Source organism: Glycine max, chromosome 13 (genome assembly GCF_000004515.6).
Source record: "Glycine max cultivar Williams 82 chromosome 13, Glycine_max_v4.0, whole genome shotgun sequence".
In the NCBI taxonomy this organism is placed as follows: Eukaryota; Viridiplantae; Streptophyta; class Magnoliopsida; order Fabales; family Fabaceae; genus Glycine; species Glycine max.
This window is the reverse complement of record NC_038249.2, coordinates 16,920,239-16,933,259: the sequence shown is the minus strand read 5'-3', so window position 1 is coordinate 16,933,259 and position 13,021 is coordinate 16,920,239. Positions and strand designations below refer to the sequence as shown.

General features: G+C 34.2%; 1 protein-coding gene across 4 annotated transcripts; it reads left to right on the top strand.

The window, feature by feature from the left end:
• Positions 1 to 3,217: 3,217 nt before the first annotated feature.
• Positions 3,218 to 6,448, top strand: LOC100796423 (NADH dehydrogenase (ubiquinone) complex I, assembly factor 6). 4 transcript variants are annotated; one of them, XM_003543773.4, is made up of 2 exons: positions 3,218 to 3,344; positions 5,361 to 6,448. In XM_003543773.4, the coding sequence occupies exon 2, from the start codon at positions 5,380 to 5,382 to the stop codon at positions 6,289 to 6,291; it is 912 nt and encodes a 303-aa protein (XP_003543821.1). In that variant the 5' UTR covers positions 3,218 to 3,344; positions 5,361 to 5,379; the 3' UTR covers positions 6,292 to 6,448. The 4 variants fall into 4 exon arrangements, with proteins under 4 accessions (XP_003543821.1, XP_006593611.1, XP_006593614.1 ...); XM_006593548.4 differs by having other exon boundaries at positions 3,341 to 4,004; XM_006593551.4 differs by lacking the exon at positions 3,218 to 3,344 and adding an exon at positions 3,368 to 3,629.
• The last annotated feature ends 6,573 nt before the right edge of the window (positions 6,449 to 13,021 follow it).

Genomic DNA, 13,021 nt, shown 5'->3' with positions numbered 1-13,021 from the left:
TTCCTAATAGGCATCATCCAAATATTATTCAGGGATTGAATAGAAAAAATTAATAGCCGACATCGTTAGTTAAATAGCCCCGACTGCTATTTTTTCAGCCGACATTGCGCAAGTTTTTTTTTTTTACAAACGTTGGCCGATAATATTTCTTTACGGTAAAGGAAGTTTTGTTGTTGGGTGTCGCCTATAAAATTTTCAACGTAGGTCGGCTAGGTTTTTTCGTGCGAGCTCAACCGAAGTTTTGTTTCAGCTGACACCGCCATGTTTTCATTTATTCGGCAAGGAAAAACATTTGCCCACCTTAGAAAAAAACTTTTTTCACCGATACTGATAAAAAAAAATGTTAGACGACATCGGCCAGGAAAGTTAACAGGTCGAGGTCTAAAAAAAAGTCACCTGGTGACGCCGATCGAACATTTCCTAATCGACATCATCCAAATATTATTTAGGGATTGAATAGACAAAACAACAGCCAACATCGGGTGCTAAACAACCGCGACTGATACTTTTCGGCCGACATTGCGCAATTTTTTTTTACAAACGCTAGCCAATAATATTTCTTTAGGGTAGAGGGAGTTTTTTTGTTTGGTGTTGCCTAAAAGATTTACAATGTAGGTCGGCTAGGGTTTTTTGTGCGAGCTGTACCGAGATTGTGTTTCGGCCGACACTGGCATGTTCTCATTTACTCGGCCAGGAAAACATTAGCCCAGCTCGACAAAAGAATGTGATTCACCAATACTGATAAAAAACAATGCAAACCGACGTCGCCCAGGAAAGATGACCGATCGAAGTTTGAAAAAGAAGTATCACCAACATCAAAAAGCTCATGAATTAGTATAAATAAAATACATAATATAAGTTATATGTTATATTTATCGCATATTTTAACAATAAACTTATGTAATGTAGTGCTTAAGGAAGCTCCTCCTCCATTACTAGGTACAAGGTTCGACTTGCTATTATTTTTTATGAGGAAATATTAAAACATGAAACATGAAAGTAGTATGTGACAATTGCATCACCAATTATGGGTAGACTAGTTATGAAATGCACATCAAGAAGGGTTAGGCTCACAATTCCAAATGGGAAAGACAGTAATAAAGGTAGATTAGAATCATGAGAAACCAAGCAATAGATTCTAGTTTAGTGTTATATCATGTTGAGAAAACATGATCATTTCATAAATGCTCCAATCCTAATGTAGCTCCATGTAAAGCTTGTAGGCCTTGGATCTTCTTCATCAATGGAGTCCTTTGATTCTTGAAGATCAATGGCAACAGAATGGAGAAGGAGGAAAGGTGATTGGAAACGCCACTTCAAGGAGAAGATGAGTCAAGAACAAGCTCACCACCATAGGAAGCCATGGATAAGAGTTTGAAGGTAGGAGAAAATGAGTGAATGGAGAGAGAGAGGGGGGAGGGGGGGGGACGGAATTTATGCCTCAAATGAGGTCTAAACTATGAAGTCTAATTTCTTAAATGATCAAAGTTGCAAAATACACACAAAGTCTCTATTTATAGCCTAAGTGTCAAACAAAATTGGAGGGAAATTTGAATTTCTATTCAAATTTCACTTGAATTTGAATTTGAACTTGTGGAGCCAAATTTGGAGCCAAAATTTCATTATTTATGATTAGTAAATTTTAGCTATAGTTCAGTCCACTAATTCAAGATCAAATCCAAGATTCTCCACTAAGTGTGCTTAGGTGTCATGAAGCATGTAAAGCATGAAGGACATGCACAAAGTGTGACTATATGATGTGGCAATAGGGTGTAGCAAGCAAATGCTCACCTCCTCCTTAGGCTAGTCCAAAATTTAATTGGATCGGGCTTCTCCTGATTCAATTAAATTTCTCTCCCAACACATACATCAAATACTGCACTTAATGCATGTGAAATTATAAAACTACCCCTAATACAAAAACTAGTCTAGGTGCCCTAAAATACAAAGGCGGGGCATGAGTCCAACACGAGAATAAAATTAATGGGGGCAATTTTGACAAAGCAAAAAAATGCTTCCTTCGTCTTCTCTTTCCTCTTGCTTCCAGTTTTCACCTATTTTACCCCACTTTCGGTTGAACCAAACCACTTCACTTTTACACTTTCAATGCTTTTCATCCCTCTCAACTTTCACTAGAACCAAACACAACATAAGGGAGAGGATATCAAAATTGAACATTCAACCTTCATTCTCTATTAGATCAACAAACATTTTGTTTGCACTTTAGCCAAAGCTATAGTTTTAGAGTTTTCTTCTTTTGTATCATTGATTGCTTTTGGAAGGCCATTGACCATCCACAACTTATTTCTTTCATTATTGTACCACTCACTCTTTTCCATGTTGGAAAAGTTGAAACTAGGCCAAAGGTTTAATGCTCTTGGAGGTCCTTTTATGATTCTTGTAATTTTGGATCATTTGATACTTCTCAAAGTTTAGTACTCTTCCTATTGAATCTATGGAGGCAACTTCCAAGCACTTCTCCAATCCCATTATGGGTAAATTTTCTTTGTATTATACTCCTTAATTTTATATATATATATATATATATATATATATATATATATATATATATATATATATATATATTTCTTTTATTTTAATTCAATTATATCCTAGATCTAAAATATTTATTTTAGGTATTATAAAACCAATTTAATTAATTAAAAATAAAATTTTAAGAAACAAACATATGCAATTTTGAAGATAAAATTAAAATTGTAGAGTTTTTAAAATGTGGGACTGAAATCGTGAAAAATAATTAAGAAGACAAAAATGTTGTGAATAAGAAATTAAAAGAGAGAAAAATTATAATTTAATCTATATATTTTTAATGTTATTAAAAAATTCTTTTTACTAATTTCTCTTCTTTTTCTTATAAGAAAAAAATTGTTCATACTTTGCTGTCGAAGTCCAATCAAATATAAAGGGCGAGATCTGGACCACCTCGGGATATCGGATCTCCTACCAATCGAAGCGTGCAGCGTCCTCTGACGTAGGCTGCTATTGTTGTCGCATATCCTCGACAACCACACGTGGCATTCACATATCCATTTCTGATTTACATCTAACGGTCCTTGTGCAGCGTCTGTATAAACTTACATTTACATGACACCATTTAATTTAACCCAAAATACGTTTAGAATAGTCACAGACTAGTAGTAAGCGGTGTTTTTTTTTTTTTTTTAAATTTTTATAATTTATAAAACACGTAAAATATAATAATAGTAATTTATAATTTATATGGAAGAAGCGGAAAAGAATTAAAAACAAAGACGAGTCGAAGAATACCGCACAAAGCTTAGGACTTTTTTTTTGGTCTCTGGAGTTACACCACAGCCACGGAGGTTTGTGTCTGTAAAACTTGAATCCTCGTCTTTCCAATTTTTGTGTTTTGTTCTTTTGAATCAATTCTCAGTCCTTTTTGTTGTCCTTTCTATTTCAGAATTAATTTTATTGTTTAGTGTTTTTTCTTTTTTTTTTGTTTCATTTCTAGTCATATGGTTCTCAATAACATCATCTTTATTGAGATTTACTGTAATTTTATTTTGTCTCTTTTTTGGGGGATGTTCTGGAGTTCCTCTGGGGGTGTTTTCGGTGCTGTGTTTTGAACAAATACTTAGTTTCCTCAGGTAGCTTTCATAGCCTTTCGGGTTGTCCTCTCTTATTTCTAAACTGATTTCAAATACTTAGTTTCCTCTAAGTTGCAATTACATAGCGTGTAGTTCTCGCACTCTAACTGTTCGTAGAAATGTCTGTTTGAGGTTTCGCTACAAATAGTGTTGTAGTCTCATTGATTTATGTTATTCGATTCACATAAAACGGTTCTTGTGTGCTGAGGTTTTTGGTGGATCGGTGATTGACTTATTATTGTGAATGGGTCATGAACTTGATGGGTTTTATTGGAATTACCGGGGCAGAGATGGTCCACTAGTGCACAATAGCGTTGGGGTTGTGTGGGTTCTTTTTGAAGAAGTTGACGCTGCTGTTGAAGGTTATTTGCCCAAGTAAGAAGTTTGATCGTAAGTAAGGGTTGTGTAGTTTGTTTGTTACAGTCAAGTAGGATAATTTAGTGCAGTCGGTTACTTCTCATGAAATGATCTTGGGATGTTTTACCTTGTCATATTTAGATGAATCGTGCACTATTTGAAAGGGCAAACACTATGGGAGTAGAAATAAAGTTTAGCTTGACAGAAATTCATGCACTTACCTACAGGTTATTGTTCTAAAGGTGTTGTTAAGAATTAATCTGATTAGCAGTCTCTCAGATTCATGTTTGTCTTGTTCAGTTGCTGTATGATATAGAGAAAGTCAAGACTCTGCTATGTTGTGTATCAATAACTCTTGATTTGTGATTAAGGTTTTAATATATTATCTTGATTATTCTTGTGTGTATTGAATCTGAATTCTGAACATTTTAGTACTTTACATTCCGTGGATATACTGGCACTATTTTTGGTGTTCGGCTGACTTTATATTTTTAGTACATTTATCCCTATTTGGTAGTTTAAAAAAAATGGTTAAAGTGTAGATGGGGTTTGTGTGTGAATTTAATTTTGTTGATTCTTTAAGGGTGAATGAATATTGATTGTCTTCATGGACAAGATATAGATCAAAGTCCAAAATTCTTAAAAGTAAAATTGTCTAAATCTCAAGTGTTTTGCAAATATGAAGATTTGTAGAAGTGCAACTGGTTGTTTTATATAGGTCGTTGTTTTTAGTAAATCTTGGATTTCATCCCAACTTTTATTTGTACTGTAATTTGTGTTTTACAATTAATAATGAAATTAGTATTTATCTAAAATGGAAGCGAAGCATGCAATGAGAAAAATAGGTGTGTATTTTAGCAAAGTCCTGTTTTGAGAATTTTCTGTTTAATAATTATAGACAATCAATGCATTTCTGTTCTTTTTTTATTTTTCCTTTTTCTTTGTTGCCTTTAGCATGTTATAGAGCTCAAACCCAATGCTCAGACAGGTTCCAATGCCTAATCCAATCTGACAAAAGGAACAAAACCAAGGGGAGTCTGATTTTATAATAAAGAAGATGCAAAAATATGAGTTATATGATTAGGCTTTGATGAATCTCAGAGAATTTGAGGGTTAACTTCATATACAATAATCAAGAAATTATTTTGCTCCTTGTTTTAGAGATCAGAATAAGCTATCCATTCTTAGCATATCTGCAGGATTAAATTATAGGTTATATTTTCAAGGGGCAAAGAGTCAAACACCAATCCTCAACTCAAGTAAATTTTAAAATATAGTTATGCTGCATAGCTTATGCATACGTTTCAACATAATAACATAATATTTCTTTATGATATATATCGGTATTGTGATAGATGTAACTTTCATCTGTAGGCACCCAGGAGAGGCTTTAATGAATGGCGGTTCTGCATCTAGTAACTTAAGGGCAGCTCTCTCCCATTGCGTACAACAAGTGCGAAGTTATGATTATCATCACTATCTTTGCCTTCTCGAGCTGCCTCCGTCTATGCGGAAGGCTGCATTTGCACTCCGTGCCTTGAATGTTGAAACAGCGAGGGCTATGGATGTTGCCTCAGATCCCAGGATCGGCCTTATGCGCCTTGTTTGGTGGCAGGAAGCCATAGACAAAATGTTCGCCAATAAACTGATTGAACACCCAACAGCACAGGCCCTGTCATCTGTGATAGCTGAGACCAAACTCAGCAAGATATGGTTGAAACGATCTGTTGATGCTCGGATCAATGATGCAAGAAGAGAGGTTACTGACATGCCCAAAACTATTGGAGAGTTGGAGAAATATGCCGAGGACACTGTATCAACTATGCTGTACCTAACACTTCAAGCTGGTGGTATCAAGTCTACCGCAGCTGACCATGCAGCCTCACATATTGGCAAGGCTAGTGGCATTCTCTTGCTCCTTAAATCATTGCCCTATCATGCGTCTCACAACCGGCATTTTTCTTACATACCAACTGCAATAGCATCCAAGCATGGGCTAATAGTTAAGCAGGGAGGTGGAGAAGAGAGATGGGTGGATTCTCGCGAAGGCCTTTGTGAAGCAGTTTATGAAATGGCATCAGTAGCCAATGCACACTTAGAGAAGGCCCGGAAGTTAACCGAAAGTGTACCTCCTGAGGCTCTTCCAGTGCTCCTTCCAGCAGTGCCTGCTCAGGTTCTCTTGGATTCCCTAAGAAAGGTCCAATTTGATGTGTTTGACTCAAAGCTAACAAGAGGGGTGCTGGGAATACCTCCTTTGTGGTACCAGCTTAAGCTCAAGTGGACGTCATGGAGAAGGAAATACTAACAATTTACCGAGCTTTGCTCAATACACGGGATCCGGGATTTTCTTACCTTTATTTTTTACTGATGAGTATTTGTTTATTTATTTAACGGTTATATTGGCCACACCTGTTGGCAGATAAAATGGGCCTGTAAATGCTAGATCAACATTTTATTTCCCATTGCAGTGTGTTGTGATGAAATTATTTATTTTGTAGGAATTTTGGATAGATTTTAATTTTCTTTTTGTTACACAATGATTGCACTTGCACGGAGATTAAAACCTATGACCTCATGTTTGGGACATGGTGATGAATATGTTTCAAGATAACACATTTTCAAAACAATAGTGAAATTTATGGTTATATTGGTTAATAATAATTTTCAATTCAAATCAAACAAAGGTAGTTCATTGGGCTGAGAGAAAATGTGGATTGCACCAATAACAAGGATTAAACATTGACAAAGTTAGTAAATATTTTTATATAAGTAATAGAAAACAAAAGGTAGTTCAAATTGCATTATTGTAAAATAGCTTAATTGTATTTCTTGTCTTTATAATTTACTACTTATTGTTTTAGTCCTTTTCTAAAAAATAAAGTTTTGAAATTTTTTATTTTTTCTTGTTGGTCCTTGCTGTTAATTTTTCTTTAACAAAAGTTGATGTTGCTAATGATTATTGATGTCAATAAGCACCATGACAACAAATAATGACATTGGTAAGTGTCACGTGAACAAAAAAATGTCATGTCAAGAGCATCACATCAACAACTAAAAACAAAACAAAAATAATTTATAAGAATTAAAAATAAAAGAAATAAATAGGGACATATTTGCAAGAAGAAAAATATTTAAATCTTAAATTAAATATTAATATAAAATAAATACTTATATGCATAATAACATATTTTCAAAATTACAAAAGTTTAGCTTGATTTGTTTTCTTGTTATATGTTAATTTTTAAGGCCTAATCTATCGTATTTGATGGTCTAACTAATTCTAAAATGTTTTACATGAACATTAACCAGAACATGTTTTGTAGAACCATAATGTTGAGTAACGGTTGTACCGACTAGGAGAAACTATTTTGAAGGTTTGGTCTGGCCTAAAAGCTTGTTTACATGACATACTTGGTTTGAAGACTCTATGATGGTGGCACCATAATTTGTTGTTTCTCTAAATTTCCATTGCAGAGTTAATCCGTGGTTAATCCTTAAATCATCATGAGACCATTACCTATGATTATCACCAAAAAATCATAACACCAAGAATCCAAGACCATATTGCCCTTTATCCAACCACACTTGACTTCAATAAAACTAACTTGTTTTAAAAAGTTTAAGGCCTAGCCTAGCCTAGTATATCAAATAGTCTACCATGGAGTAAACTTTCTAATGCATATCATGAAATCTCAAGATTCAAAAGATGAAGCTTAAAACATAAATCTTATTGTGGTCCAAAAGGTTGCATGGTTGTATTGCCATGGAAATTGCTATCATATCAAAACATTAAAGTACTTAATAAACAAATCACCTCTAACATGGCTGCCTCATTAAAAATAGTATACAAAAACACCACCAAGCAAGCAAATATGAATAGGGAGGATCCCCAAAGATAGTATTGTTGCCTCTGGATCTGACATTCTCACGTTGCTCTAGATTATGGCTCCTTGCTCTTTACTATTCTTATATTTCATCATGAAATAAACCGACAATGGATTGTGCAATTTGGGATTTATTGACTATAGTACGCTATTAATATATCACAAATTTATGAGAGATCTTGCAGCTAACCTTGTCATTGCAACATATATTTTTTATACTTGAAACATGATTAAGCCAATTAAGTCTAATCCTGCACAATTAAGAATATAAAGACAAGTGGCCCATAGATGAAACACATGTTTAGAGATTCAAGGACAATGACGTTACACGTAAGGATTCATAAGTATTACCTCTCTCCGTAATCATTAATAATATTCACAACCGCATAGCATTCTGAGCAAGAATGATAAACAAGGAAATGTTATAAACTTCATACTAAGGCCTTTTATGTGTGTATTTGTACTCAAAATATTATTTCGTAACTCTTGAAGAAGTCAATCATCCCTAACTCATGAAGGCCATTCCTGGAACTCATATTAAGCCGGCTAATTCTGCAACTCATGAAGAGTTAGTCATTCTTAAAACTCATATTGAGCTAGTTAATCCTTCAACTCATAAAAGAGTTAGCTATTCCTTATATTTACATTCATTTGGAGAGTTCATTGTCTCTTATTAAACCTTATTCATTTCCCAAACCCATATAAGTGACACTAAGTTTGAGATGTCTTGATAAGCTTAATACTATAAGGAAAATACTACAACATTTAAAATTGGCTTAAAAATGTTTTTCATACCTGAAATATATCTTTTTTCCGTTTACTACCTAAATGATTTTTTGTTTGATATTGGTACCTAACCTTTTCAAATTTTTGCATTTGGTACCCACTACTAGCTTGGCTTTGTTAAGTGTTGGTGTGGCTGACAGAATGTCACATCATCAGCAACACACCATCTTCTTCTTTTTCATGTCACTAATTCTTTATTTTTAATAATTTTAAAAAGAAACATGCCATTAGAGTCGGCTTAGCTGACTTTATCTCAGATCTGCGAACCAAATATCCATCTTCATTCTTCTTTTCCTTAGATTTGTGAACCAGGTATCCATCTCCATTCTTCTTTTCCTTAGATCTTGCATAAACCAAAATACAAATCGACAAACCACTCTTCATCCCTAATCTTGTGCCACCATGATGGACACCACATCAAAGATCAACAACATTGCAACCCCAAACTCATAACCAAACACCATTGCCCTCTCTCACAACCCCAAATTTCGATCGCAACACCACCCTATCCTACCGTCATTTTTCGTTTGATGTCATGAGCCTTGAACCCTTCTGCAACCATCACGACCACCACGAACCACACTTGTGTTGTTACGACAACCCCCATGAAAGCTCAAACCCTACCATTGTTTTTCTCCCAAATTCCGCAGTGGGTTTTGATCTCAATTTAGGGCAAAAATCCATGGGAAAAAAATTACAAGTTGGTGGTTTCGATTTGGATTTGATGGTTTGGTTTGGTGGAAGCTTGTTTTGAATTTGGATTGATTTTTGAAGGTGCAATATAGAGTTGGTTTTGTGTCATTAGAGTCCACTTAACAACATATTTAAAAAAAACTAAAAAAGAGTTGGTGACCTGGAAAAGCATAGGATGATGTGACATTGATGACATGACATTTTGTTAGTACATCATCAACACTTAACGGTGTCAGGCTAACGACGGGTAGCAAATGCAAAAGTTTGAAAATGTCAGGTACCAAAAGCAAACAAAAAAAAGTTTAGGTAGTAAACTAAAAATGAGTATATTTCAGGTATGTTGATCACAAAAACCTGTTTGAACATTAACTATGTCTAAACCTAAGGTAAACATTGAACCATTGCTTAATCTTGACAGCTCGACCTTTCCTTAGTAATTTGACTCTCTAGGGGGCTACACAACTTCGAATTGGGTGGAACCAATGGAATTTGTTAGCTAACGTCCAGGGCTACAAATTTTATGAAGACCACAAAACCTAATTCAATCATTGTCTTAGTAATTTGTAGGCTACAATTTAATTCACATTGTTAGGAGAATAACACAGCTTAAAACAACTAATTTTCACTAAGCACGAGCGTTCTCTCATCAAGCACGACCATGCTTCGCTAAAATCCTCCATTTTGTGAAGCAAAAAGGCACAATTCAAACATCAAAACACACTTAAATTCAAAATGAATAGCACAAAACATGTGATCACGTCATGGGGAACAAAACCCCTCAATCAATTTCAAGAAAACATGCAAGAATCAAGAATTCTCAAATTCTCAAACACACCTTACTTTTTCTATGCGAGGGACATCTTTCTCTCTACAGACATTATTACACAAATTCTAACGGTTGGAATGTGAAAAATGAGTTCCGAAAGTGGTGTTTAAATTTCAAGACGATCGAACAGTTAACGAGTCCAGGGTCATAGTTTTACTGAGATAAGTATGGGTGTATGCAGAAAAAAATTGTTTTGGGAGAGGAAGAAGGGAGAACGAAGTTGGGAGAAAAACAAAGCATAGGGACACATCGTAATTGTAAAAATTAACCTATCATATCTCTATTTATAGATAGGATACTCTGAGCCTATTAATTACTCTATTTTTTATTTTATTATTTTATAAAAAGAAACTTTATTTTACTCTTTTCTTAAATAAATAACCAATTAAAATATCATTTTATTTTCTAAAACATCATTTTACTCTATTTGTTTTCTAATACTATGAAATTCTTATTTTAATTAACAAAAACTTTTTCCTCTCATTTATTTAATTTCTAAAAACTCTATTAATTTTTAAATAATTTTTTTTATTTTACGAAAAATGGAGTGTTACAAATCACACAAAATTGAAAATGCTATGGGATCAATTGCATGACGAACTATAGAAACAGAACTACAACACCATGAAAGGGATCAACCAGCAAGCTAGTATATAAGACCTAGTGACATTTGTAAGAACAATACAGATTCAAATAACACATTGAATAACATATTTTTGGCTCAAATTCTAGTGTTTCATATTATACAATTGATTCAATACTCAAGGCCTGTTGTAGAAAAAATTTAGGCATTTTAGAATAAGGTCATACTAGATAGAAAGGTTTTAGAGATTGTATCTAAGATTTCCACAATTCACCAGTTCACTAATTATGTGTTACACACAATCCATTATTTACAATTGTTATTTTGAACACATCAAGATAAAACCTATAATTCGTAGGAATATCGAGATTGGGTGACACTTCTTAGGTTGTAAAGTTGAGACTTAATTCTTTAGTTGTTTTAAAATTCCAATTCAGGTTCTAAATAGATTGCTTGTACAGAAATTATGAAAACAGGTTTTATTCTAGGCAAATTTCAACATATAACTCATCATATTGTGTGCTAACTTTCTCATTTCAAATGTATAACCTCCAATAATCCAAGAATGTGTTTGCTCTCACCTAAAATAGGTTATATATAAACAAAGTATAAGACCTGTGATTCATAAATTGGAAGTCCCCCACTATTCAGATTCACGATCCATGAACAATCCCAAGTAGCTTTAATCTCAAACTTATCATTTAAGCATATTTTCACATCCTTAGCATACCTAACTTCAATTTAATCACTTTACATTTAAATAAAACCATTTAGATCATCAAAAGATTCATAAGTCCAATCTAAATAAAGGGTATTAAGGCATATACAACATTGATCATTGTGATACACATACATTCACACATAACAAGGCAATTAAAGGGTTCTTTACACAATTACGTTAATTTCTTTAAGTTGGGAATCTTCGATTCATGAGATTCACATTAATCTCCCAATGATGCGGTACATGTACAAGCACAAATTCAATACATAGAACATTAGTTAAAGAAAATCCAAAAACACTAAACTATGAATCACACATCGACTCATCGGCACTGAACCCCAAAACACGTTAGGAGTAAGGACTCCTATCTCAATTCCCCCCCCCCCCCCCCCCTTACCTAAGGTTTGTAATGATCCATTGGGGTGCGTCACTTGATTCTCTCGATATTCTTGCATGTAGATTCTTCAAACTTTTGATCCGTGTAAGTTTTAACTTTGTTTTCCAATCAACACATATGACCTTGTAGATACGACTTAGGGAACGAGGTTGAGACATGCAATGGCTAGAGAAACATAACTCGAGCTTCTATGGCCTTAAGGAGCCAAGCTGAGAGCTATAACCCACATGCATGGAAAAATATTGATTCTTTGTTGAAGGAGAAGTTAAGGCCATGGAGGGTTTTGGCATATGCAAGGAGAAGAATCAATGATTTGAGTCATGGATAGCCATGGCCGAGAAAATTGAGAGCTCTGAATGGTTGTGTTGTTGGATTTTAGAGAAAGGGTGGCATAGTGTTATGCTTTCAGGTTGGTTTAGAAAAAAATGAAGGGAAGTTTAAATTTTTGTGTGAGACTTTAATCCGTGGTTTGAGTGTCAAGTATTGCTAGCTTTCTCAAGGAAACATCCTCAAGGGTGATACGTTACTAGCTTACATTAATTGGAGTAATAAAGTGCTTTTATTGGGGTGCCAAGACTTTTGATGAGAGTTTAGATTGGACGGTGGGTGATGACACATAGCTAACTAATAAGGATGGCTGAATCGCTCCAAAACAAATAAAAATAAGAAATTCCGCAGTACATGATTGACCTAGGCCGACTCAGAGATACGATTCAATTTAGTTTCTACTTCAATTCACTTCTAAACAGTAGGGGGAATTTTAACGAATAGTTTGTAGGCAATGGAAAGAAAGGCGAAAACACATAACAAAAGTGTGAAATATAAACTGAAATAGACTTTTAGTTGCAAAAACACAAACAAAATTAGAGAAAGATATAGAAACTGACAGAGTTTATGGAATAGGTTGTAAAACAGATTTGAGATCATCAACCCAATTCACTAAACCAATCAATTTGAATTATCACAGTTCTGCAAATAATGACCATGTTGTGAAAGTTCAATCAATGTCATTAGAGTTAGTTCAATCGGATTAATCCCTAAATTCTTTGAGATCACAAATTAGGTTGGAATATCATTCAAACAATTTGTGATTAAATTCGAACATATGAAATGAACCCATAACCTAATTCATTTTCAATCCTAAG

Coding starts and splice junctions, on each gene's coding strand:
- LOC100796423 (XM_006593548.4), top strand. CDS start 3,874: ATGGGTCATGAACTTGATGGGTTTTATTGGAATTACCGGGGCAGAGAT. Junction 4,005..5,360: donor GTTGAAGGTTATTTGCCCAA/GTAAGAAGTTTG, acceptor TTTCATCTGTAG/GCACCCAGGAGAGGCTTTAA.